The sequence below is a fragment of the Lipotes vexillifer genome, unplaced genomic scaffold, assembly GCF_000442215.2.
Source record: "Lipotes vexillifer unplaced genomic scaffold, Lipotes_vexillifer_v1.1 scaffold603, whole genome shotgun sequence".
NCBI lineage: Eukaryota > Metazoa > Chordata > Mammalia > Artiodactyla > Lipotidae > Lipotes > Lipotes vexillifer.
Window position 1 is genome coordinate 327,286 of NW_006770698.1, and position 27,058 is coordinate 354,343.

A 27,058-nucleotide genomic window follows, 5' to 3' on the forward strand; every position below is an offset into this window, starting at 1 on the left:
GTCTAGTGTTGATGAACCCCATCAGCTTTTGTTTGTCTGATAAAGTCAGATTTTTTTCCTGTAATTGATACCTAGTCTCATAGCATTGTCGGAAAAGATACTTGATACAATTTCAATTTTCTTAAATTCACCAAGGCTTGATTTGTGACCCAAGATATGATCTATCCTGGAGAATGTTCCATGAGCACTTGAGAAAAATGTGTATTCTGTTGTTTTTGGATGGAGTGTCCTATAAATATCAATTAAGTCCATCTTGTTTAATGTATCATTTAAAGCTTGTGTTTCCTTATTTATTTTCATTTTTGATGATCTGTCCATTGGTGAAAGTGGGGTGTTGAAGTCCCCTACTATGAACATGTTACTGTCGATTTCCCCTTTTATGGCTGCTAGTTTTTGCCTTATGTATTGAGGTGCTCCTATGTTGGGTGCATAAATATTTACAATTGTTATATCTTCTTCTTGGATCGATCCCTTAATCATTATGTAGTGTCCTTCTTTGTCTCTTCTGATAGTCCTTATTTTAAAGTCTATTTTGTCTGATATGAGAATTGCTACTCCAGCTTTCTTTTGGTTTCCATTTGCATGGAATATCTTTTTCCATCCCCTTACTTTCAGTCTGTATGTGTCTCTAGGTCTGAAGTGGGTCTCTTGTAGACAGCATATATATGGGTCTTGTTTTTGTATCCATTCAGCCAATCTGTGTCTTTTGGTGGGAGCATTTAGTCCATTTACATTTAAGGTAATTATCGATATGTATGTTCCTATTCCCATTTTCTAAATTGTTTTGGGTTCGTTATTATAGGACTTTTCCTTCTCTTGTGTTTTTGTCTAGAGAAGTTCCTTTAGCATTTGTTGTAAAGCTGGTTTGGTGGTGCTGAACTCTCTCAGCTTTTGCTTGTCTGTAAAGGTTTTAATTTCTCCATCAAATCTGAATGAGATCCTTGCTGGGTAGAGTAATCTTGGTTGCAGGTTTTTCTCCTTCATCACTTTCAGTATGTCCTGCCACTCCCTTCTGGCTTGTAGAGTTTCTGCTGAGAGATCATCTGTTAACCTTATGGGTATTCCCCTGTGTGTTATTTGTTGTTTTTCCCTTGCAGCTTTTAATATGCTTTCTTTGTATTTCATTTTGGACAGTTTGATTAATATGTGTCTTGCCGTATTTCTCCTTGGATTTATTCTGTATGGGACTCTCTGTGCTTCCTGGAGTTGATTAACTATTTCCTTTCCCATATTAGGCAAGTTTTCAACTATAATCTCTTCAAATATTTTCTCAGTCCCTTTCTTTTTCTCTTCTTCTTCTGGAACCCCTATAATTCGAATGTTGGTGCGTTTATTGTTGTCCCAGAGGTCTCTGAGACTGTCCTCAGTTCTTTTCATTCTTTTTTCTTTATTCTGCTCTGCAGGAGTTATTTCCACTATTTTATCTTCCAGGTCACTTATCCGTTCTTCTACCTCAGTTATGCTGCTATTGATTCCTTCTAGAGAATTTTTATTTTCATTTATTGTGCTGTTCATCCTTGTTTATTTGCTCTTTAGTTCTTCTAGGTCCTTGTTAAATGTTTCTTGTATTTTCTCCATTCTATTTCCAAGATTTTAGATCATCTTTACTATCATTATTCTGAATTTGTTTTCAGGTAGACTGCCTATTTCCTCTTCATTTGTTAGGTCTTGTGGGTTTTTACCTTGCTCCTTCATCTGCTGTGTGTTTCTCTGTCTTCTCATTTTGTTTAACTTACTGTGCTTGGGGTCTCCTTCTCACAGGCTGCAGGTTCATAGTTCCCATTGTTTTTGGTGTCTGCCCCCAGTGGGTGAGGTTGGTTCAGTGGATTATGTAGGCTTCCTGGTGGAGGGGACACTAGTGCCTGTGTTCTGGTGGATGAAGCTGGATCTTGTCTTTCTGGTGGGCAGGACCATGTCTGGTGATGTGTTTTGGGGTGTCTGTGACCTTATTAGGATTTTAGGCAGCCTCTCTGCTAATGGGTGGGGTTGTGTTCCTGTCTTGCTAGTTTTCTGGCATAGGGAGTCCAGCACTGGAGCTTGCTGGTGTTGAGTGGAGCTGGGTGTTGGCATTGAGATGGAGATCTCTGGGAGAGCTTTGCCTTTTGATATTACATGGAGCTGGGAGGTGTCTCTTGGACTAATGTCCTGAACTCGGCTCTCCCACCTCAGAGGCACAGGCCTGACACCCACTCAGAGCACCAACACTGTGTCAGCCACGTGGCTCAGAAGAAATGGGAGGAAAAAAGAAAGAAAGAAAGAAAAAAACAGGTACATGGGGAGTTTTTGCCTTTTGGGAAGTCTGAGGTCTTCTGCCAGCGTTCAGTAGGTGTTTTGTAGGAGTTGTTCCACATGTAGATGTATTTCTGATGTATTTGTGGGGAGGAAGGGTATCTCCACTTCTTACTCCTCCGCCATCTTGAAGGTCTCCTGGATTTGTTTTCTTAAGGCCTTACTTACTACTCTGTCAGTCCTCAGCTCTACTTTGCCAATAGATGATATGTTGGTTACAGCCCTGTGTTTTGAAATTGATATTATATTTACACTAAATTCAACAAATGCCTCTTGTGCCACTGTGATAGACATATTAAATAAGTGTTCAACATAGTATGATACTCTTCATACTTGGTTGTTTTTCAGAATCTTAAATTACTTAACATTTGAGTAAGAATATTGACCACATATCCACTATTGTTTTTTTAAAAAATATATTTGTTTGGATTCTATTTAAAGAGAACAATTTTTCTTAAATTTTACTTTTTTTGTATGTGTGAGTGTATTAATTGACAAAATATGTGAGAGCCTACCCAATTATTTTACTTGATTTTGGACTATCTTTGATCGAGTCACATAGATTACTTTATACCAGGAAGCTAGAATTTCTTCCACATAAGACCACATATGAGCAGTCTGTAGTGATTACTGCAACTTGTATAATTATTAAATACAAATATAAGATGCAATAGATGTTAGAATACTGAACAGTATTATTTATAATGCTCTAATTTTAACTAAATTTTCTTCCTTCTTGTCTTCCTTACTCCCTCTCCTTCCCTCCCTCTCCCCTCCTTCCCTACTTCCTTTCTTCTTACTTTTTTAAAACACCTAACATTTATCAAGTGCTTATTCTATATCAGCTTTTGTTCTAAGTGTTAAATATTTATGAACTCATTTAATACTTGTAATGACTCTGGAAGGTAAGTGCTGTTTATGGTTATGGGTAGAAACTGAGGCGCAGTTAGTCTTTTTTAATATATTGGTAGATGTTTTTAATTCTCACTTTTACAGATGAGAAAATATGGTTTATTAAATAACTAAGAAGTGTTAATTATCACTGTTAAAACTGATGATTGACATATTTTTTTTTTATTGTCAGAAGTAGTCCAGGGCTTCCCTGGTGGCGCAGTGGTTGAGAATCCGCCTGCCAATGCAGGGGACACGGGTTCAATCCCTGGTCCAGGAAGATCCCACATGCCACGGAGCAACTAAGCCCGTGCACCACAATTACTGAGCCTGTGCTCTAGAGCCACGGGGCCACAACTACTGAGCCCACATGACACAACTACTGAAGCCCACATGCCTAGAGCCCGTGCTCTGCAACAAGAGAAGCCACCACAATGAGAAGCCCACTCACTGCAACGAAGACCCAATGCAGCCAAAAATAAATAAATAAAATAAATAAATTCATTAAAAAAAAAACCCAAAGAAGTGGTCCAGTAGGAAAAAAGAAGGAGCAGTAGTTTAATTGAAGTCATTGTCACCTAGTTTATACCTGATACTTAGATGGTGAGTCTTGATATTTTGACCACTACTCAGCTTTCTCATCTGTAAAAAAGATTGGATAATCAACTACTACTCCAATATTTAGTAAGCAAACAAGGTATTAGATACAAAAATTTTGTGAAAAACATAAATAGCTTCAAAAATATTCATGTGCTTCTTCATGTATGTGAATGCACATATGGTAGCTTAGATAATTTAAAGAATTAGGTAGAATTAATTTTCAGATATTCAGGGAATCTAAGAGTACGGAATAGTCAGAAGCAGCCCAAGGAAGCTTGAATCATATGGACTGTGTCAGGGAAAGGCAAGGAGTGAACGGTTACTGTCTAGTCAGATTAATCATGAACAATGAAAGGGAAATAGAAAGTAGTTAAGAAATGTCTGTAAAGGAAATCATGGATAGGATCAGTGTCATTGGAAGTATGCCTGAGATGATCTTACCAGCAGCCTGAGAATATCTTACCAGCAGCCTTGTGCTAGAGGAAGAGAAGAGTAAATGCAAATAATGCACCAACTGAAGAAACTAAAAAAGGAAAGATCCTTTTAATCAATAGTTATGAAGAATCAGTTGAAGGCTTTGAACTAAGTAAAATACTTTATGCTATTCTTGCAATTGAGTTAAAACAAATTATCAGAAAACACAAGGTTTTTAACCATCTTGCTGTTCTCGACACATAATGTGTGAACTGTAAACACAGAAATAAATTTTAAAGCATTCTTATTTTCAATCCATTGATATTGAACTCAGCCAGTTACTTTTCCCTCATCATTCATCATTCAGTGAACCTCAGCCTGTCCAATCTCACATCCTTCTGTAATCACCCTTTGTTTGACTGCTCTTTTACATAGACTCTGACAGAATCATTTTTCCTTAAGCCATATAGAATTGTCATGCCCAGCTTTAGTTCCACACCTTAATGAATGATGTCCTATTCAAAAGCTCTAATACACACTTTAGCATTTAAAAACATGCTGCACATTGTTATTGTTCCATGTTGCAAGTCTCCTTTTCTCATCCATCAAAATTGGAAACGCTATTACCCATCAGTATACAATACTTCTGCCCCACCTGAAAACCCTTTCCACCCTTACTCCATTCTTCTCCCCACCAGTTCCTTACTCATCACTAAGCACAAAGGTGATGCTTTGTTTATGGAATGAAACATTTTTGAGACCCACAAAAAAAGGCGAATTGAGGGCATGTTTAACACTACTTTCAATTATGTCCTTCAGCTTTACTATTAGGGGAAAAGAAGATGATGAGCCATTTGACAAAATCAACTGATAAGGAGGCAAATGCACCTTGTTTCAGAAGAAGGAAGAGTAGAGTGGGCATAGGACGAGGCTTTTCTTATTTGTCAGTGTGAGTGCAAGTTGTATGCTGTTTAGATTTTAAAGTATAGAAGGACCATATGGGGTACATTTCTGTGTATTGCATCTAGGCCTTCCTTAGAACAGTGGGTGCATTTTAAGAATGTTTAAAAACACTTTCTTAGTAATGAGTTGGCATTTATTAAGACAGTGTTAATATCCTTTTAAAATCGCTTTTTGCTAGAGTTACTAATTTGATACAACATTTCTACCACATTTATTAAATTTTCTTATAGCAACTGTGTACCTTACTTTGATATTTTGTGAAGATATTGTAAAGGTAAGGTGATTTGGAAATTTTGGAAAGGAATCTTTTTTTTCTTTTTAACTATATAACTGAAAATTTCTTCGAGAGGAAATTTCATGAGTGTAGGCTTTGGATCAAACTGCCTGGTTCTAGTCCTGATGATACCACTTATTAGTAGTGTGAACTTGGGAAAACTACCTCTCTGTGCCTCAGTCTCTTTTGTAAATAGGAGGATAAAGATAGAACCTTCCTCCTAGGATTGCTGTGATGATTAAGTGAGCTAGTGCCTGTAAAGTGTTAAGAATAGTGCCTGACTCAGACTACTGCTCCATATATATTAGCTATTAAAGAAAATGGTAGATTCCTCCAAGATAAGTGTATTTTTACCACCTGTTTTACAAGGTGACCATAAAGTATCTGAATGTGAGGCTATGTTCCTATGTCCCATAGTTAAAATAGACTAGAAAAACCGGAGAGCTGATACCACTTATTGTAATTAAACTTTTAAGTTTCAGCCTACATGAAGGATGTATTTATGTTAAATGTTCAAATGAGATGTCTTCACTTAGTAGATAATATTCGTTTAAAAAGAGTTATATTATTTGTTTTTAAATTATATGATCATCCTGTGAATAACTTTTAGAGTGTTGATGACTTTTAGATTTAAATTCAATTGAGGCTCTTATCAAAAAGTGGCTAAGAGTTAGTGTCCTCTGTGCCTTCATCAAAAAGAGAAGTGACGAGTTTTCTCTTCATGTTATGATTGTCAGGAAGATTAATTGCTGGCAATAACAGTAGAAGAGTTAAACCTGCAAACAATAGCTCACCTGTGTGCTTAGAAAGTACAAGGAGTTCAGGCTTACTTACGTGTAGTATGTAATGCCTGGAGAGGCAAAGATGAGGCTAAGAGGTGTGGACTTTACCCTCTGGAATTGGGTAAAGGTAAACTGAAGGATCTTAACAAGAGATATATTCAGAGTGGAGACTGAAGCATGATTAATGACTGAGGGGAGGGCCCGATGAGGAGAAGTGTTGAGAAAGAAAGAAGAGAGAACCAGTGAAGGAATGTTCTAGTCTCAGGAGATGTGAATCAGAAACATAGGTGGAGGAGCTTACTCTGGATACCGAAAGAGTTGATAAATGATGTTGAGGGCCATGGTGAAATTGTAGATGCATCTTTCCAATGGCATTTACCTACAGTTTGGAACAGTTTTAAAACTCCCTCCTTGTAAGAGTGGAGAAGGCCATTCTGGTATTGAGAACTGCAGGGTGGATGTTTGAGAGAATGTGTGGCTAGGAATTGAGTGCCTGATTCATGTAATAGTCTAGGCTGTAAATAGAAAAGTTAGACTAGGAGGGAACTATAAGCCTAAAGAATATGGGAGATAAAGCACCCAGAATTTATAATGAGGTCTCAAAGAGCACATGTAGTATGAGGATGTGAAAGATCTGGAAGGACAGAATACAGAGAGTAACACATTTCATTCAGTATTTTGGAATGATGACAAAGTTCAGGTTGTGGCTAAATTGGGGTAGCACCGAAGGTCATGGAACTGTAAGATTTATGATCTTGTCCACCTGAATGTTGAAATCTTCCAGATTGTTGAGAGAAGTTGGCTTTGAGATGTAGTTACAGAAATTTTTGTAGGAGTCCAGGAGTCAAATTTTGTCCAGGAGTCAAATTTTGTCCAGGAGTCAAATTTTAATGAAAATGGCAGAGTAGGTTGGGAAGTCAAAGTTAACATCAATTGAAGTTACAAATGGTGGTTAAAGAGCTGGATATTATCATTTTCAAAATGGAACTTTTTGCATGAGGGTAAAAGAGTAATAGGTAGAATCGATAGCAATGATTAATTAATTAGTAATCTGTAGAATGTAATGACATTTGCTGGAAACTCCCTATTTTCCTACTTTACAGTGATAAATCTGGGCCCCAGAACAGGGAAGTGATTTGCCCAAGGTCACACAGTTATAGAGCTAGTAAAGAGTAGAATTAATGTTTGAGTCAGGTGTCTTTAAACTACAGTATTCCATCACTACTGGACATTGGAACTAAAATTTTTTATTTTAATTTTCAAAATTTGTATTTAAACCAGATTTTAGAGCTTTTGAGTCTTCTTTTGAAACTGGCACGTAATCTTACACGTTTTATCCTTTTTAATAGTGTGATTTTTTTTTTTTTTGCGATATGTGGGCCTCTCACCGTCGTGGCCTCTCCCGTTGCCGGACGCTCAAGCTCAGCGGCCATGGCTCACGGGCCCAGCCGCCCCGCGGCATGTGGGATCCTCCTGGACCGGGGCACGAACCCGTATCCCCTGCATCGGCAGGCGGACTCTCAACCACTGCGCCACCAGGGAGGCCCAATAGTGTGATTTTTAGTGATTCTTTTTTACTATTTTTTTCCATTTTGAAATAGTTAAGGATGGGCAAGCATAATATTTATTTTATTTATTGCTCCCTTTCTCTATTTTCTTAACTTCGCTAACATAGGTTCTATTTTTGTTGTCAGCACTGGGATGTTAGAAACTTGCCATTTACAAGCCTCTTCCATAGGTAATTCTAATTTGAATGGTTAACCTTCCTATGAAAAGAAAAAAATATATCTGTGACTGACCCTGGGAATCTGGGAATTCTTTACTTTGAGCTATTAGCACCACTGTTCATTTTTTGAAATCCATCTGTTAATTGTTTATGCAGCATTCATCCTATTGGAACAGTGCAATTTCAAATGTTTGCCTCTTTTTTACACTCAGGGGTAATTAAAAGCAACAGTATCTCATTCTAAGCAGTGGGCTACCCACATCTTAAATAAAATCTAGAGAGAAAGAGAAGAGGATGGTAACTTTCATTTCCAGTATCTCAATCACATAATAATGACTTAACTCCTCCTTTCCCACACCTCAAGAAAAATTGCTGTTAAATCTGAATGGGAAGATAGAGCACATTCCATTGGAACATGGGTATTACATAAGTAATTGTCACTTTTAAAAGTAGTTTTTATAATTTTGTTGTAAGATGATGCAGTTAGCATCTGTTGTCAGTGTACTGTAATGGTGTACACTAAAGTTCTACATCCTCTTCTTTCACAGGGTGAATTTGGAAACAAAGTAATTTTCAGAGATCTGAGAGACTGAGCTTGATATATTAGAAAAAGTTACCATAATGCCTAACATAACTATTCTTATTTCTCATGTCCTTAAAATGGTACTCCTGTCCCCTCTTCCACTCCCAATGTTTTCCGGGTTGTGCTAAGTTTTGTTTCTACTCTGGAGTGTGTGGAGGGAAAGAGAAACAAAATAAGGAGAAAAAAACCTTATCTGAATATTTTAAAAATTATTTTCCTTGTAGTCCTTCAAACTTGTAGTCATAAATTTCTTAAAGTATCTACTGTTTCATATATATATATATAGTTTGATTCATTTGCTAATATTAACTTACAGTATTTTCAGTGTTGTGGCTAAGTAAGAAGTAGAAAATCACTGATTTTTCAGGAGCTAAATATTATTATTTTAAACTTTCATGCAGTCAATTTACTGAGAACCCACTATGTCCCAGGCAGTGTTGATTACTGGCTGTATTTTCCTGTGCTGTACAATATATCCTTGTTGCTTATTTTATACATAGTAGTTTGTGTCTCTTAGTCTGATACCCCATCTCACCCCTTCCCCCTTTCCTCTCCTCAGTGGTAACCACTAGTTTGTTCTCTATATCCGTGAGTCTGTTTCTGTTTTTTTATATACATTCATTTTATTTTTTAGATTCCACGTATAAGTGATAACATAGCATATGTTTTCCTTTGACTTATTTCCTTAAGCATAATACTCTTTAGGTCCATGCATGTGTTGCAGGTGTCAACATTTCATTCTTTTTTATGGCTGAGTAATATTCCATTTTGTATATATATACCACATTTTCTTTATCCATTCAGCTGTTGATGGGCACTTAGATTGCTTCCATATCTTGGCCATTGTAAGTAATGCTGCTATGAACATTGTGGTGCATGTATCTTTTTGAATATATTCTTTTTCTTTAGATACATACCCAGCAATGGAATTTCTGGATCATATGGTAGTTCTATTTTTAGGTTTTTGAGGACTCTCCATACTGTTTTCCATAGTGGGTGCCTCAATTTAGAATCCCATCAACAGTGTACTAGGGTTCCCTTTTCTGCACATCCTCACCAACACTTGTTATTTGTAAACTTTTTGGTGATAGCCATTCTGACATGTGTGAAGTGATATCTCATGTGGTTTTGATTTATATGTCTCTGATGATTAGCATTGTTGAGCATTTTTTCTTGTGTCTGCTGGCCATCTGTATATCTTCTTTGGAAATATGTCTTTGCCCATTTTTTAATTGGACTGTTTGTTTTTTTGATATTGAGTTGTATGAGTTGTTTACATATTTTGGATATTAACCCCTTATTGGCCATCTTATTTGCCAGTATTTTCTCCCATTCAGTAGGTTTTTACATTTCATCCATGGTTTTCTTCATTGTGTGAAAGCTTTTAAGTTTAATTAGTTCCCATTTGTTAATTTTTGCTTTTATTCTTTTGTCTTAGGAGACACATCCAAAAAAATATTGCTGTGGTTTATGTCAAAGTGTGTTCTGCCTATATTCTCTCCTAGGAATTTTATGGTTTTAGGTCTTTTTAGATCTTTAATTCATTTTGAGTTTATTTTTGTATATGGTGTGAGGAAATGTCCTAATCTTATTCTTTTACATTTAGCTGTCCAGTGTACAATATCATTTGAAAGGTCTTCATCTGCTGATTCTATCTTCTGTGTCATTTCTGAGAGTCTTTCTATTATCTGATTTCTCTCCTGGTTGTTTCTGTGTCTTTTTATGTGTAGTAATTTTTGGTTGCATGCTGTGAATTTTATGTTGTTGTTGTTGTTGTTGTTGTTGTGTGTGTGTGTGTTTGTGTGTGTGTGGTGTCCACATATGTGTATGCATTTTAATTTCCCTTTGAATTAAAAACTTGTGGACCAGCTTAATCAGTTCAGTGTTCATTTTTAAGCTTTATTTGGGTGAGTCTAGAGTAGACTTTACTTTTGGGCTAATTTAACCCTCCTATTAATGCACAGCCCTGCTTAACTTTCCACTGAAAGCGCTAGATATTCAACAAAGCTGCTCAGACTCACTTGTCTCCCAGCCCTATGTGTACTCTGGGAATTGTTCAGCTTATGGTTCCCAGGCAGTTGTTCTTTGCCTGGCCTTATGGAATCTTACCCTAAACATGTACAGCTTAATGTTTGGCCAGAGACTCAAGGATACACTATGCAGATTTATGGGGCTCTATCTTTACATACTTTTCTCTTTGGGGGAACTCTCCTCACAAATTGCAGCTTCCTCAGTCTCTCTAAAATCTGATCTGTCTCCTCAACTCAGTGGTAATGCCTTATTTGGCTATTTTCCTACTCCTTATGCCACAGTCTATATGACATATGTATGTAGTATAATATAGAGTATGTGTTATAGAATATATAGTATGTATATATATGTAGTATATAGTACATACTATAGTATATGTACAGTATCTTTAGGCAAAATCTGATCTTAGGGCTCATTTCATTTGTTTTCCTTCTCTCAGGAATTACCATCTTTCCCTGCCTGCTAAACAGTATCTGAAATTAGTGGTATCATATATTTGATACAGTTTCTTTGTGTTTACAGGAGGAGGACAAATCCATGATGCTGGAGGCAGAAGTCCCTGCTAATTTAGTTTTTGTTCCGATTTATTCTTATAAATGGGTTAATGGAAATCCTGTCCAGCTGATTATGCAGGGTATAATAGGGCCATACCTTTGAGATTTGAGCCTTGGTATTAACTCACCTGCTATAGAATTTTAATTAAGCACAGACTGGACCATCCTGAATGGCAGCAAGATTACTAGCAAAGATGTAGCAATTTTATTAGATTACTCTTTCATTAATTTAGGCTTAGTGAAGTTTTGAAAATTTCTTGTTTTTGTTATACCCTCTTGAATTAGATCCCATTATTATAAATAATGTTTTCCTGATGTGAATTGATTTAGCTGTATTGTTAATTACTGTATCATTTTAAAATGTCAGGAGCATCGTTTCTTGCTATTACAACCATCTATGCTGAGACTGGGTCAGGTTTTGTAGTACCAAGTGCTTCTGCCAAAGCAGGAGTGGAGGCCATGAACAAGTGAGTACTACTGTGTTAATCCTGTCACTGAAGGTAAATAATGTGCTTTGGTAGCATGTGTAGCTAAATTCCTGCTTTCTAGTCTCTTTCCAGAGAAAAATAAAACAAAGACTAATTTGGATTCACCAGGATACATTCTGTTTCATGAATAGGTCCTGTTTGTCTACAGCAGCACTGTCCAATAGAATTTTCTGCAATGATCGAACTGTTCTGTAAATCTGCAGTATCCAATAGCTATATGTGGCCATTGAACCCTTGCATTCTGGCTGCTGTGACTGAGAAACTAAATTTTATTTAATTTTAATTACTTATCCAGTATGACTGTGTATTATAAAGTATGAGAAAAAGGCTTATAGGAACTCATAGACTAGTGTATCCGTGTATCTTTACTAGTGCCCCCTCTGACCTCTCTTAAACATACCTTCATCTTTTTATTGTACCTACTATACACAATTAATAGAACTAATATAGACAGTGACCACTTGTCAGCTCTTTTGGCCTTTTCTCAACAGCATGTGATTGCTTTTTGAATCTGTTCCCCATTGGCCTCTTCTGCTGTCTTAGTTGTAATGTAAAGTCTTATCATTGCTTGTCTTGCTTACTGTGATAACCCCATAATATGTTTCTCTGCTACCAGTTTCTTTTCTCTTTATTTTTTATTCTCATTCCCACCAGACTCATCTTTCTACAAATGTATATCTGCTTATTATAATGCCTAGCTAAAAACCTTATATCATTTTTCTATTACTCTTTGGAATAAAAGCCAAAACTCAATATGGTATTCTAAACAGACTTGTCCCTGGCCTTTCTTTATTCATTGACTTATTTGATAAGTATTTATTGTGTATCTTTTGTGTACATGGGATACAGGGATATGATAGTGATGGAAATAGAACAGTCCTCATTCTCACCTGAACTTGCATTCTTTTACCATTATTCCTGTGCTTTTAATTACCATCATTCCTGTGCTCTATATTTTCTTAAACACACCACGCATTTTCATATCTCTCTGCCTGGGTTATGCTGTTGTTGGAATTTGCTGTGATATTTTGCCTCCCTTCAGGGCGCTTGTATCACCTCCTCTGGGACATTTACTTTCATTTCTCTAGAAGAGAATTAACCATTCTCTACTCTTTGCACCCTTAAAACTTTGTTTATTCCAATCTAGTGAGAAGACTAACACAATAAATGCCATCCAGTGTTGTAGATTCTAAAATGAAGGGGCACAGAGAAGGGCACTGTAGACTATTTTTAACATATCATTAAAGCTATATGACTTCCCCACTAGAATGTGTGTTCTGTGAGAGAAGAAAGCATATCTTATTCATCTTTGTGTACTCATTGCTCAGCAAGATCGGGTACCTAGCTGGTGCTCAGTGCTTGTAGAACTACATAATTGTTCTCTTTTTCGAGTAGTCTCAAGGTTCTTTTTAACATTTAAACCAGTAATACACATTTGTTTGAGATACAAAGAAGTCATACTTTACTCAGCAGTTTAGTTTGAATAGAGATAATTACCATTTTTGGGTTTTTTTTTTAAGGTCAAATGGTATTGGAAATAAGGGATTTGAACTTGACTATTTTGGCACGATTTGTACAATATTTGTTTTGTCGAGATCTTTGACTCTTGTTAGAGGTTTCAATTTCATGTCTTTTAAGGACTATGATTCTGTGCTGCTTTTTTGGTATTACTGCATAGTGAATTGCACATAGCAGATGCTCAATAAATGTGTACCTTTCTCCCCAGCCCGTGTTCCCATAAGCCCTCTTTCATATTTTATAGTACACAATCATACCAGATAAGGTCTTGTAGGTCCCTGAATACTGCATGTTGTTTATGCCTTTGTCCTTTACTCACACTGGCCCATATGCCTGGGCTGTCTTCTTTTTTCCAGCCTACCTTCTAATATCTCCCATCCTCTTCTTTCCCCCTTACTCCCACAAAAAACTCCTAATCCTTCTTCAAGTGTCAGCTCAATTATCACCTCCTGAGGGAAGCCTTCCATGTACTTCTGGAAGGCATAGGTACTTCTTCCTTTACGTAGCCTTGGCACACATTACACAGTTTCCAGGATAGTAGTATCTAGTTCATTATACAACTAAAGTGACCTCTCTTGAGAGAGGGACTATCTCCTGAAAGCAGGGCTGCCTTTCTTTGTTTGAGGGTATTGGCATATAGTAAGCTCACAATAAACACCTGTTGATTGAAAAACAATAATGGTTAACATTATTGAGTATATTGTACTTAGCATCTTAACATGCAGAGTGAGCCAGTGAGGTGGATTCCTCATGTTACAATAGATCTTGAGAATATAAACTAGGTTAAAAGAGCTAGCACTATAACAAATATATCTGTTGCACCTATGAATAGAGATAGCATGGCTTTTCCTCTTAAGCCAGTTTCCTTAATAGCTTGCCCAGTTTTTCACAGAACACTGTAAACTCTGCTCAGCTCAGTAATTCTGTTAAGACACACAGCTACTACTTCCCTAGCAATCTAGTAGGTGCACTACAAGTACATACCTAGGGTAGGTATGGTCTGGGCCTCTGTCAAAGGTATCACTCAGAAAAGCAGTTTTTAATGTATGATTTGCTTGGAAGAGATGCAGCCCATTTCTCTAAAATGTACCAGTGGATTAATCAGATTAACAGACTGTACTTGGAGCACACTGCTTTATAAAGCATTGTTAATGTTAATGCTTATCTTAGTGAGTATCTTATAATTACATAGAGCTTATGTTAATGGATATCTTATAATTATACAAAACTTATCCCTTTGTATCTATTGCAAGGATACAGTGTCTTAAGGACATTACTATACTACACAATTTTCCTTTTATACGTTTTCTTGGAAGAAATGTTTTATTAAATTTTTTTGTCAGAAACAATTGTGTTTTTCCTGAGAGATTAGCTTGCTTTTTTCGTTATGGGCAGTGTGAACTGTGTAACTGATTAGGCTTACCTTTTGCATAGCATCATGGAAGGAGTAGATACAAGTTTTTCACCTGCCTATTATAATTATAGGCAGGTGAAATATCACAATACATTTAGTTATAAGTTTCATTCTTGACTTCTTTATATTTCCTTATCCTTGTTTTGTTTGTTTTCTTTTCAAGTAATTTTATCTTCTTCATTTGCATTACATGTATTTCTTAAGTTACGTTAAATCATTTCTTTAAGTAGATTAAGTATATATGCACACAAATATACATATGAATATAAATTTCTAAAATAAGTTTAGGTAATAAAAGTTAGACATATCTATCAAGTAAACTTCTTTTTTAAAATTTATTTTTGGCTGCATTGGGTCTTCATTGCTGCACATGGGCTTTCTCTTGTTGCAGCGAGTGGGGGCTACTCTTTGTTGCGGTGTATGGGCTTCTTATTGCAGTGGCTTCTCTTGTTGCGGAGCATGGGCTCTAGGCGCACGGGCTTCAGTAGTTGTGGCACTCAGGCTCAGTAGTTGTGGCTCTCGGGGTCTAGAGCTCAGGCTCAGTAGTTGTGGCGCATGGGCTTAGTTGCTCCATGGCATGTGGGATCTTCCCGGAGCAGAGCTCAAACCCATGTCCCCTGCATTGGCAGGCAGATTCTTAACCACTGCACCACCAGGGAAGTCCCAAGTAGGGTTTTAAAACAGGTTGCTTCTTCAAGGTTTCATGTTTGCTATTAGTGTTCTATTTTGCTTCAGGGCATTTAGCAAGATTCTTTTAGATTCTTATTTCCTTTTTAGCTCAGTTCAACAATTGTATTAAAGCCTAGTTAGACATGATATGGTTAATATTTTAAATCTATGTAATCCATCTCTTACTCAATTAAGGCACTTGTAATGTTGCAAACATTGTAATCTAATGTACTATGAGTAAAGTTACATTGAACTTTATAAGTGCAGGACTGAACTCCAGAAAATGTGGGGGAGAGACATGAATCTCTTCCTTCTTTATGCTAAATAATGATACCCTTTTTAAAAATGTGTATTGATATTGGACTTTGTTCAAAATGTGAATAGTAGGTCATCTAGCATAGTGCTTAAGGACACTAAAATGTAAATGGTAGATAGTACAGCAGAGTGTGACTAAGGGTACAAACTCTAGAGCTAGACTGCTACAGGTTGACTCACTAGCCATATGACCCAGAGCAAATGATTTAACTTCTCTGTGCCTCAGTTCCCTTGTCTGTAACAGGGGGAATAATAATAGTACATACCTATTGGAGTTATAGTCTCTGGCATTTAATAAGCATGAAGTCTTGGTTATTAGTATTTTTAATATATGGTATAATATTTTAGAATCTCTGTTGTTTAATTTTTAGGTCTCTTGCAGCTGAATGGGGTAAATATGGAATGAGATTCAACGTGATTCAACCGGGACCTATAAAAACCAAAGTAAGTTTTGGTTTGCTTGTGATCACATTTTAAGTGATTAAGGAGTGAAACATAGATAGATATATTCTGATGTGTGCAGGATTTTCCAGAGATACTTTAGTTTGGAGCCCTGGTGGAAGGGAAGAGGGTTTTGCCATTATCCAACATAAGAAATAAGGAGGTGGACAAGAATACAGCAGCTATACAACTCCTTGATAAGGTCTATTTCAGTGTCGTAATCTTTCTGGGATCTTTTATGCCATCAGTTTTGGCATTTTGTCTGATTTGCTTTAATGATCTGTTATTGTGTTATATTTCTTAATTTTTACTATATTTTAAAGGTTCTTTGACATCCCTTTTTAATATGGAAATGTAACTATATTTTAAATTTAAGAGATGCTTTAGAAATTTATCATATAAGCTTGGTCTTGTTATAGGCAACATTTTCTTTGACACATGTCTGTGCCTTTTCACTTTCAAACACTGTTATGCACATCATCTAATTCCCATGTCTCTCTGATTAAAAATCCTTCTGATGGCATGCATTTTCACCTGAAATCAGATATTGCAACTCATAATTATCACTAATGCTGTTACAGATGTTGCTTGAAAGGATCACAGGTTCTCTGTTCTCTCACATTACCCCAAATGACTTCACTCTCATACTTCTTTTTGTTTCCGTGTAAAGCAAGAATTTATAATCCCAACTGGGATGTTTCTTTGAAGGCCCAGGTGAAATTTGCTAAGTTGTTTCTGTTGTATAAACTGAAAATAATGCAGAGGAGTATATGGCTTGTAGATGGTTCTGGGGTATTAAATATTAACATGGAGATGGTTGTATTAATTTATTTAGCAGTTTGAAGGGTGGAAAATGGAAAGAACAACTACCTGAGAGAGTGAAACTTGACTGAATATCTTATTTGTTTGGCACTTATGTAATAAAAAAATAATAAAATTAATGGAAAAATAATTCAAAGGCACATATTAAAACACATGATTCAGAATAGCATTGTGCTAAGCACTATCTTATATATAGTCATAGAAACTTCTTTCTAGGACCTCAGTATCTAGGAAAGATCATCTGCATTTTATTATATATTTAACATGTATTTACTGAGTGCCTTCTGTATGCAAAGGTGCTAATAAGAAAGATACAAAAACATTTGTGACAGATGCTTGCCATCAACTTTTAGTCTAGCAATATAGGTGTAAGTTTTATGCAAATAACATGCATATAGTTTTAAAGAGATTAAAGAAAATTGAAGTATAGAAACTCTCTAGGAAGCACTGATAGAACCAGGATTGGGACCTTTGTCTACCCTTTGTCTTTGATGCTTTATACTTGCCTAGGGAGAGCTGAAGTGCTCACAAGGAGCCTGTGTGTGCTTGCTATGTCTCATGTCTGTGTTATTGAAGAGAGTTGTTACCTAGACTTACAGGCACTGGTAGAGAAAAAGCCAATTATTTTTATTAATCAGCACGCATGCATACTTTATCTTGGTCTGCTCCTTTTTTTTTTTTTTAATTGCGGTATAATTGCAATACAATGGTGTGTTAGGATCTCCTCCTTTTTATCACTAACAGAAGGCAGAAATTGTTTGGCAAATTTAGTTACGGTTTTTCTCTTTCTGGAATCTACTTGAATTTAATATTCCTACATACTTGTTTTCTTCCTTTCCTATTATTTTGAGAAGTAAGGAGAAGCAAAGGAATTTCCTCTTAAATATTTCCTACTTGAATCATTTTCCTGTGTTTATTAAATCAAATGACAGTAGCAGCCCTACCTCCACCACACTAAATTTGTACATATTTCAGAGTACTTTCATATGCATTTTCTCATTTCTCAGACAACAATTTTGTGAGATAGCTAAGACAGCCATCCTCATTTTACATATGAAGAAACTAAGGTAGAAGTTATATTTTCTAGTGTTTTTTTTTAACATCTTTATATTAGAGTATAATTGCTTTACAATGGTGTGTCAGTTTCTGCTTTATAACAAAATGAATCAGTTATACATATGTCCCCATATCTCTTCTCTCTTGCATCTCCCTCCCTCCCACCCTCCCTATCCCACCCCTCTAGGTGGTCACAAAGCACCGAGCTGATCTCCCTGTGCTGTGAGGCTGCTTCTCACTAGCTATCTATTTTACATTTGGTAGTGTATGTATGTCCATGCCACTCTCTCACTTTGTCCCAGCTTACCCGTCCCCCTCCCTGTATCCTCAAGTCCATTCTCTAGTAGGTCTGCATCTTTATTCCTGTCTTGCCCCTAGGTTCTTCAGACCATTTTTTTTTTTTGATTCCATATATGTGTTAGCATGAGGTATTTGTTTTTCTCTTTATGACTTACTTCACTCTGTATGACAAACTCTAGGTCCATCCACCTCACTACTAATAACTCAGTTTCGTTCCTTTTTATGGCTGAGTAGTATTCCATTGTATATATGTGCCACATCTTTATCCATTAATCTGTTGATGGACACTTAGGTTGCTTCCATGTCCTGCCTATTGTAAATAGAGCTGCAATGAACATTTTGCTACATGACTCTTTTTGAATTATGGTTTTTTCAGGGTATATGCCCAGTAGTGGGATTGCTGGGTCATATGGTAGTTCTATTTTTAGTTTTTTAAGGAACCTCCATACTGTTCTCCATAGTGGCTGTTTCAATTTACATTCCCACCAACAGTACAAGAGTGTTCCCTTTTCTCCACACCCTCTCCAGCATTTATTGTTTATAGATTTTTTTTTTTTTAAGGAGAGTTTAAAGATGCTTCCCATTTTTTTTTAAGATGTTGGGGGTAGGACTTTATTAATTAATTAATTTATTTTTCCTGTGTTGGGTCTTCATTTCTGCGTGAGGGCTTTCTTTAGTTGTGGCAAGAGGGGGCCACTCTTCATCGCGGTGCACGAGCCTCTCAATATAACGGCCTCTCTTGTTGTGGAGCACAGGCTCCAGATGCGCAGGCTCAGTAGTTCTGGCTCACAGGCCTAGTTACTCCGCAGCAGGTCGGATCCTCCCAGACCAGGGCTCGAACCCGTGTCCCCAGCATTAGCAGGCAGATTCTCAACCACTGCACCACCAGGGAAGCCCTGTTTGTAGAATTTTTGATAATGGCCATTCTGACTGGTGTGAGATGATATCTCATTGTAGTTTTGATTGGCATTTCTCTAATGATTAATGATGTTGAGCATTCTTTCTTGTGTTTGTTGGCAATCTGCATATCTTCTTTGGAGAAATGTCTATTTAGGTCTTCTGCCCATTTTTTGGATTGGGTTGTTTGTTTTTTTGATATTGAGCTGCATGAGTCGCTTGTATGTTTTGGAGATTAATCATTTGTCAGTTGCTTCGTTTGCAAATATTTTCTCCCATTCTGAGGGTTGTCTTTTGGTCTTGTTTATGGTTTCCTTGCTGTGCAAAAGCTTTTAAGTTTCCTTACGTGCCATTTGTTTATTTCTGTTTTTATTTCCATTTCTCTAGGAGGTGGGTCAAAAAGGATCTTGCTGTGATTTATGTCATAGAGTGTTCTGCCTATGTTTTCCTCTAAATTTGATGGTGTCTGGCCTTACATTTAGGTCTTTAATCCATTTAGAGTTTATTTTTGTGTATGGTGTTTATCTCTGGGCTTTCTATCCTGTTCCGTTCTGTTTTTGTGCCAGTACCATGCTGTCTTGATTACTGTAGCTTTGTAGTATAGTCTGAAATCAGGGAACCTGATTCCTCCAGCTCCGTTTTTATTTCTCAAGATTGCTTTGGCTGTTCGGGGTCTTTTGTGTTTCCATGCAAATTGTGAAATTTTTTGTTCTAGTTCTGTGAAAAATGCCAGTGGTAGTTTGATAGGGATTGCATTGAATCTGTAGATTGCTTTGGGTAGTAGAACCATTTTCACATTGTTGATTCTTCCAATGCAAGACCATGGTATATCTCTCCATCTATGTGTATCATCTTTAATTTCTTTCATCAGTGTCTTATAATTTTCTGCATGCAGGTCTTTTGTCTCCTTAGGTAGGTTTATTCCTAGATATTTTATTTCTTTGTTGCAATGGTAAATGGGAGTGTTATCTTAATTTCACTTTCAGATTTTTCATCATTAGTGTATAGAAATGCAAGAGATTTCTGTGCATTAATTTTGTATCCTGCTACTTTACCAATTCATTGATTAGCTCTAGGAGTTTTCTGGTAGCATCTTTAGGATTCTGTATGTATAGTATCATGTCATCTGCAAACAGTGACAGCTTTACTTCTTTTCCAATTTGTATTCCTTTTATTTCTTTTTCTTTTCTGATTGCTGTGGCTAAAACTTCCAAAACTATGTTGAATAATAGTGGTGAGGGTGGGCAACCTTGTCTTCTTCCTGATCTTAGTGGAAATGGTTTCAGTTTCTCACCATTGAGGATGATGTTGGCTGTGGGTTTGTCATATCTGGCCTTTATTTAATGTTGAGGAAAGTCCCCTCTACACCTCCTTTATGGAGGGTTTTTATCATAAAATGGTGTTGAATTATGCCGAAAGCTTTCTCTGCGTCTATTGAGGTGACCATATCGTTTTTCTCCTTCAGTTTGTTAATATCATGTTGTTAATATCAGTTTGTTAATATACCGTGTTAATATCAGTTTGTTAATACACCGTGTTAATATCATGGTGTATCACGTTGATTGATTTGCGTATATTGAAGAATTCTTGCATTCCTGGGATAAACTCCACTTAATCATAATTTATGATCCTTTAATGTGCTGTTGGATTCTGTTTGCTAGTATTTTGTTGATTTTTGCATCTATGTTCATCAGTGATATTGGCCTCTAGTTTTCTTTGTGACATCTTTGTCTGGTTTTGGTATCAGAGTGATGGTGGCCTTGTAGAATGAGTTTGGGAGTGTTCCTCCATCTGCTATATTTTGGAAGAGTTTGAGAAGGATAGGTGTTAGCTCTTCTCTAAATGTTTGATAGAATTCGCCTGTGAAGCCATCCTGGGCTTTTGTTTGTTGGAAGATTTTTAATCACAGTTTCAATTTCAGTGCTTGTGTTGGCCTTTTCATATTTTCTGTTTCTTCCTGGTTCAGTCTCAGAAGGTTGTGCATTTCTAAGAATTTGTCCATTTCTTCCAGGTTGTCCATTTTATTGGCATAGAGTGGTTTGCAGTAATCTCTCATGATCCTTTGTATTTCTGCAGTGTCAATTGTTACTTCTCCTTTTTCATTTGTAATTCTATCGATTTGAGTCTTCTCCCTTTTTTTCTTGATAAGTCTGGCTAATGGTTTATCAATTTTGTTTATCTTCTCAAAGAACCAGCTTTTAGTTTTATTGACCTTTGCTATTGTTTCCTTCATTTCTTTTTCATTTATTTCTGATCTGATCTTTACGATTTCTTTCCTTCTGCTAACTTTGGGGTGTTTTTGTTCTTCTTTCTCTAATTGCTTTAGGTAAGGCTAGGTTGTTTATTTGAGATGTTTCTTGTTTCTTAAGGTAGGCTTGTATAGCTATAAACTTCCATCTTAGAACTGCTTTTGCTACATCCCATAGGTTTTGGGTCGTTGTGTTTTCATTGTCATTTGTTTCTAGGTAGTTTTTGATATCCTCTTTGATTTCTTCAGTGATCTCTTGGTTATTAAGTAGTGTGTTGTTTAGCCTCCACTTGTTTGTATTTCTTACAGATTTTTTCGTGTAATTGATATCTAGTATTATAGCGTTGTGGTCGGAAAAGATACTTGATATGATTTCAATTTTCTTAAATTTACCAAGGCTTGATTTGTGACCCAATATATGATCTATCCTGGAGAATGTTCCATGAGCCCTTGAGAAGAATTTGTATTGTTGTTTTTGGATGGAATTTCCTGTAAATATCAATTAAGTCCATCTTGTTTAATGTATCATTTAAAGCTTGTGTTTCCTTATTTATTTTCATTTTGGATGATCTGTCCATTGGTGAAAGTGGGGTGTTAAAGTCCCCTACTATAATTGTGTTACTGTCAATTTCCCGTTTTATGGCTGTTAGTATTTGCCTTATGTATTCAGGTGCTCCTATGTTGGGTGTATAAATATTTTTAATTGTTATATCTTCTTCTTGGATTGATCCCTTGATCATTATGTAGTGTCCTTCTTTGTCTCCTTAATAGTCTTTGTTTTAATGTCTATTTTGTCTGATATGGTAATTGCTACTCCAGCTTTCTTTTGATTTCCATTTGCATGGAATATCTTTTACCATCCTCTGATTTTCAGTCTGTATGTGTCCCTAGTTCTGAAGTGGGTCTCTTGCAGACAGCATATATACGGGTCTTGTTTTTTTACCCATTCAGCCAGTCTATGTCTTTTGGTTGGAGCATTTAATCCATTTACATTTAGGGTAATTATTGATATATATGATCCCATTACCATTTTCTTAATTGTTTTTGGTTTATTACTGTAGGTTTTTTTCCTTCTCTTGTGTTTCCTGCCTAGAGAAGTTCCTTTTGCATTTGTTGTAAACCTGGTTTGGTGGTGCTGAACTCTCTTAGCTTTTGCTTGTCTGTAAAGCGTTTAATTTCTCATTCAAATCTGAATGAGGTCCTTGCTGGGTAGAGTAATCTTGGTTGTAGGTTTTTCCATTTCATCACTTGAGATATGTCGGGCCACTACCTTCTGGCTTGCAGAGTTTCTGCTGAAAGATCAGCTGTTAACCTTATGGGGATTCCCTTGTGTGTTAGTTGTTGCTTTTCCCTTGCTGCTTTTATTTGTTCTTTGAATTTAATTTTTGACAGTTTGACTAATATGTGTCTTGGTGTGTTTCTCCTTGGATTTATCCTGTATGGGACTCACTGTGCTTCCTGGACTTGATTAACTATTTCCTTTCCCATATTAGGGAAGTTTTCAACTATAATCTCTTCAAATATTTTCTCAGTCCCTTTCTTTTTCTCTTCTTTTTCTGGGTCCCGTATAATTCGAATGTTGATGTGTTTAATATTTTCCCAGAGTTTTCTGAGACTGTCCTCTATTCTTTTCATTCTTTTTTCTTTATTCTGCTCTGCAGTAGTTATTTCCACTATTTTATCTTCCAGGGCACTTAAGTGTTCTTCTGCCTCATTTATTCTGCTATTGATCCCTTCTAGAGAATTTTTAATTTCATTTATTGTGTTGTTCATCTCTGTTTGCTCTTTAATTCTTCTAGGTCCTTGTTAAACGTTTCTTGTATTTTCTCCATTCTATTTCCAAGATTTTGGATCATCTTTACTGTCATTGTTCTGAATTCTTTTTCAGGTAGACTGCCTATTTCCTCTTCATTTGTTAGGTCTGGTAGGTTTTTGCCTTGCTCCTTCATCTGCTGTGTGTTTCTCTGTCTTCTCATTTTGCTTAACTTACTGAGTTTGGGGTCTCCTTTTCACAGGCTGCAGGTTCGTAGTTTCCATTGTTTTTGGTGTCTGTCCTCAGTGGCTATGGTTGGTTCAGTGAGTTGTGTAGCCTTCCTGGTGGATGGGACTAGTGCCTGTGTTTTTGTGGATGAGGCTGGATCTTGTCTTTCTGGTGGGCAGGTCCACGTCTGGTGGTGTGTTTTGGGGTGTCTGTGGCCTTATTATGATTTTTGGCAGCCTCTTTGCTAATGGATGGGGCTCTGTTACTGTCTTGCTAGTTGTTTGGCATAGGGTGTCCAGCACTGTAGCTTGTCGGTCATTGAGTGGAGCTGGGTCTTGGCATTGAGATGGAGATCTCTGGGAGATTTTCGCCGTTTGATATTACATGGAGCTAGGAGGTGTCTTTTGTACCAGTGTCCTGAATGTGGCTCTCCCACCTCAGTGGCACAGCCCTGACTCCTGGCTGGAGCACTAAGAGCCTGTCCTCCACATGGCTGAATCACTGCAGAAACATTCTGGAAATGAAGCATACTATTCTCCTAAGCCCATTTAGAAATACCTTGGAGAAGAATCATGGAGTCCCTCCAATCTGGTTTTCCTTTTTCCTTCTGTCCTTTCTAGTGGTTTTTTAAAGGTCAATATTGGGTAAAATGAATATGGAAGAATTTGGCAAAACTCTCTGTTGCTTGCAAGTACTAAGGTATGAACAGGTTGCCATAGTAACATTCCATTTACTGCAAATTTGTTTCTTAAATAGGAAAGAGGTTGTATTAAAAAAAACAAAAGCAACCTAATTATTTTCTTAATTCCTAAGGGTGCCTTTAGCCGTCTTGACCCAACTGGAGCTTTTGAGAAAGAAATGATTGACAGAATTCCCTGTGGTCGGCTAGGAACTGTGGAAGAACTTGCAAATCTTGCTGCTTTCCTTTGTAGTGATTATGCTTCTTGGATTAATGGAGCTGTAAGCATTGTTGTCTCTCAACTTTTTTGGGAGGTGGATTTGGCGTGGGGAGGTGGATTGTAGAACCAATTCTGACGATTTTGAATGTAAACATGTTTTAAAGTATTAATTAGCTGTATTTAGTATATTATTTATAATATAGAAATATTAATATTGTTTAGCTTATGGAGTTGATTCATTGATAAATTAATTTTATTAAATGCAAATCACTCTGGTAGACATGCCTCTAAGATGAACTTTAAGATTGGGTATAATTTGTAATTGTAGAAATGTTGGAGAGAGGATTTTAAAGAGAGTAAATCAATTTAGGTTTAATCATCAGTTTTGTCCTTAAAATTTAGGCTTTGACTGAAAGTGCCAAGGAGATACTCTGTCCAGTTAGGAGGGAGAAATGGCTAATGGTTCAGAAACTTTTTAAAAGAAGTTAGTTTCACAGCTTTTATTATTATTTTTCAGGTAATTAGATTTGATGGTGGTGAGGAAGTACTTATTTCAGGGGAATTCAACAGTCTGAGGAAGGTAATTCCATTTTGTGAGTAAAATATAATATTGGCAGTGAGGATACTAAGCTTTAAAAACACACAAGAACCTCATTAAATTGACTTTTTCTTTTTGTGGTAGGTTACCAGGGAGCAGTGGGACACAATAGAAGGACTCATCAGGAAGACAAAAGGCTCCTAAGACTACTCTGGCCTTCATCTTGGTTATAATGGAAATTATACAAACTGTCTATAATCTTTTGAATATTTTCAAGTCTAATAAATTGTTACTTAGCAAACATTTAGCGTGTATTATGTGCTAGGCCAATGGTAGGTAGATCTTGTATATTAAAAGATAAATAAGATGGGCTGTTGTCCCTTTAAAGAATTTTTTAAAAATAAAAAGGAAAGTGAGTGAAAGCTTTTGATAGAGGTGAAACAAGACTGGAAGTGCAGAGAAAGGAACAGATATTTGTAACCTGGAAAAATCAGGAGAAACTTAATGTTGAAAGTAGTATTTGAATTATATATTAAAACTATGTCTTTGGTGATGGTGCCTAAAAGAAAGTAGAGGATTTACAGTAAATCTAATGGACTCTGTCTTTTCAGTGTATTTCCTTTTCATTGGACTTATGAATTGTCTTCTTTAGATAGCTCAGTATTAATTCAAGTAAGTTCTTGACAGGACCTGTTTTGTAGCCAGACATTTTATTTGGTACTGAGAATAAAACATGAATAATCTACAGCCTTTGCCCTCTTAAAACTCATTATCTAGCAGGATAGATAGACCTGTAAATAATTATTTGTGATTCATTGTGATAAATATTCCAGCAGTGTTAAAGTGTGGAAGGGGAAGTAATTCAATCTGTCTCCAGAGTTTAGAGAAAGTGACACCTAGGAGATAGCATTTCATCTCAGCTTTTAAAGTATATATTCTCTATGAATTTATGGTTACCGGGGTGGGGGGGAGGGATAGACTGGGAGTTTCAGATTAACATGTACACATTGTGATATTTAGGATAGATAGCCAGCAGGGACCTTCTGTATAGCACAGGAAGCTCTGCTCAATATTCTGTAATAACCTAAATGGGAAAAGACTTTGAAAAAGAATAGAAAAAAACTTTTTAAAAATAAATTGTTTTTATAAAAAAATAAAGTGTACTGGAATAGGAAATGCTAACAAAAATAAAAGTATATATTCTCATGTAGAGAAGATGAACAAAGCTCATAAAATATATATATATTTTTTTTTTGCGGTACACGGGCCTCTCACTGTTGTGGCCTCCCCCGTTGCAGAGCACAGGCTCCGGACGCGCAGGCTCAGTGGCCATGGCTCACGGGCCCAGCCGCTCCACGGCATGTGGGATCTTCCCAGACCGGGGCACTAACCTGTGTCCCCTGCATCAGCAGGCGGACTCCCAACCACTACGCCACCAGGGAAGCCCAAAATATTTTTATGTATAATTTCATTTCATTCCATTTTTGGTTTGACTAATTTGTCATCCTAAGAATCAAATAATAAGAAAGCCACAGTCTCAAGTGTATATAGCTATAATTTTGAGTTTATATTAAAAAAAAGTATTTTGCTTTCATAGGAATCATTCGTTACATGCTCACTAGACTGACTTTCCCAATTGCCTGAATTACCAAGAGAGGGGACCAGCTTCTATCTTACCTCCTCTGAATAGATCTGCAAAGGAATCTAGTTTTCCTGTTTGAATTTATATGCTGTAAGCCTGATATGCAAACCCTTATTACATTGACATTGTAATTAACATTACATAACATGACATTGACAACTGTAATTAAAATTAGTTAATTTTGTGCATAAGTTACATTAAATTGTGTACATAAATGGTTTAGAATGAGTGGCCTTGACATTTCCAATAATTTTGCCTTTCACTGGGGTACCATACCCAGTCTCCATTTTACCTTTAACACTAACCATAGTTTTCCTCTCTTCTATCTTCATCTTTCTTCTTTATTTTTAAATTATCAATACTTCTTGTGGTGTAGGAAAAAAAAGTGCCGGTAGTTATATAAATTACCTTTTGTAAGTTTCATCACTTCTTATTTTCTTCATGATAAAATTCAGGATTATAATATCTGCTTCACAGGGTTGTTATGAGGATTAAGTGAGATGAAACAATTAAAAACACCATGTAAGGGCTTCCCTGGTGGCGCGGTGGTTGCGAGTCCGCCTGCCGATGCAGGGGACACGGGTTCGCACCCCGGTCCGGGAGGATCCCACATGCCGCGGAGCGGCTGGGCCCGTGAGCCATGGCCGCTGAGCCTGCGCATCCGGAGCCTGTGCTCCGCAACGGGAGAGGCCACAACAGTGAGAGGCCCGCGTACTGCAAAAA

The 27,058-nt window shown here is 36.7% G+C and overlaps 1 protein-coding gene across 1 annotated transcript in view; it reads left to right on the forward strand.

Moving 5' to 3' along the window:
• DECR1 (2,4-dienoyl-CoA reductase 1) overlaps window positions 1–25,440 on the forward strand; it is a 57,334-nt gene extending 31,894 nt beyond the window's left edge. The window contains exons 6-10 of the mRNA XM_007446316.1: window positions 11,475–11,574; window positions 15,883–15,955; window positions 24,070–24,216; window positions 24,673–24,735; window positions 24,838–25,440. Coding sequence (XP_007446378.1) covers window positions 11,475–11,574; window positions 15,883–15,955; window positions 24,070–24,216; window positions 24,673–24,735; window positions 24,838–24,897 — 443 coding nt within the window. The 3' untranslated portion in view covers window positions 24,898–25,440. The remainder of the gene's footprint in view (window positions 1–11,474; window positions 11,575–15,882; window positions 15,956–24,069; window positions 24,217–24,672; window positions 24,736–24,837) is intronic.
• Window positions 25,441–27,058: the final 1,618 nt, after the last annotated feature.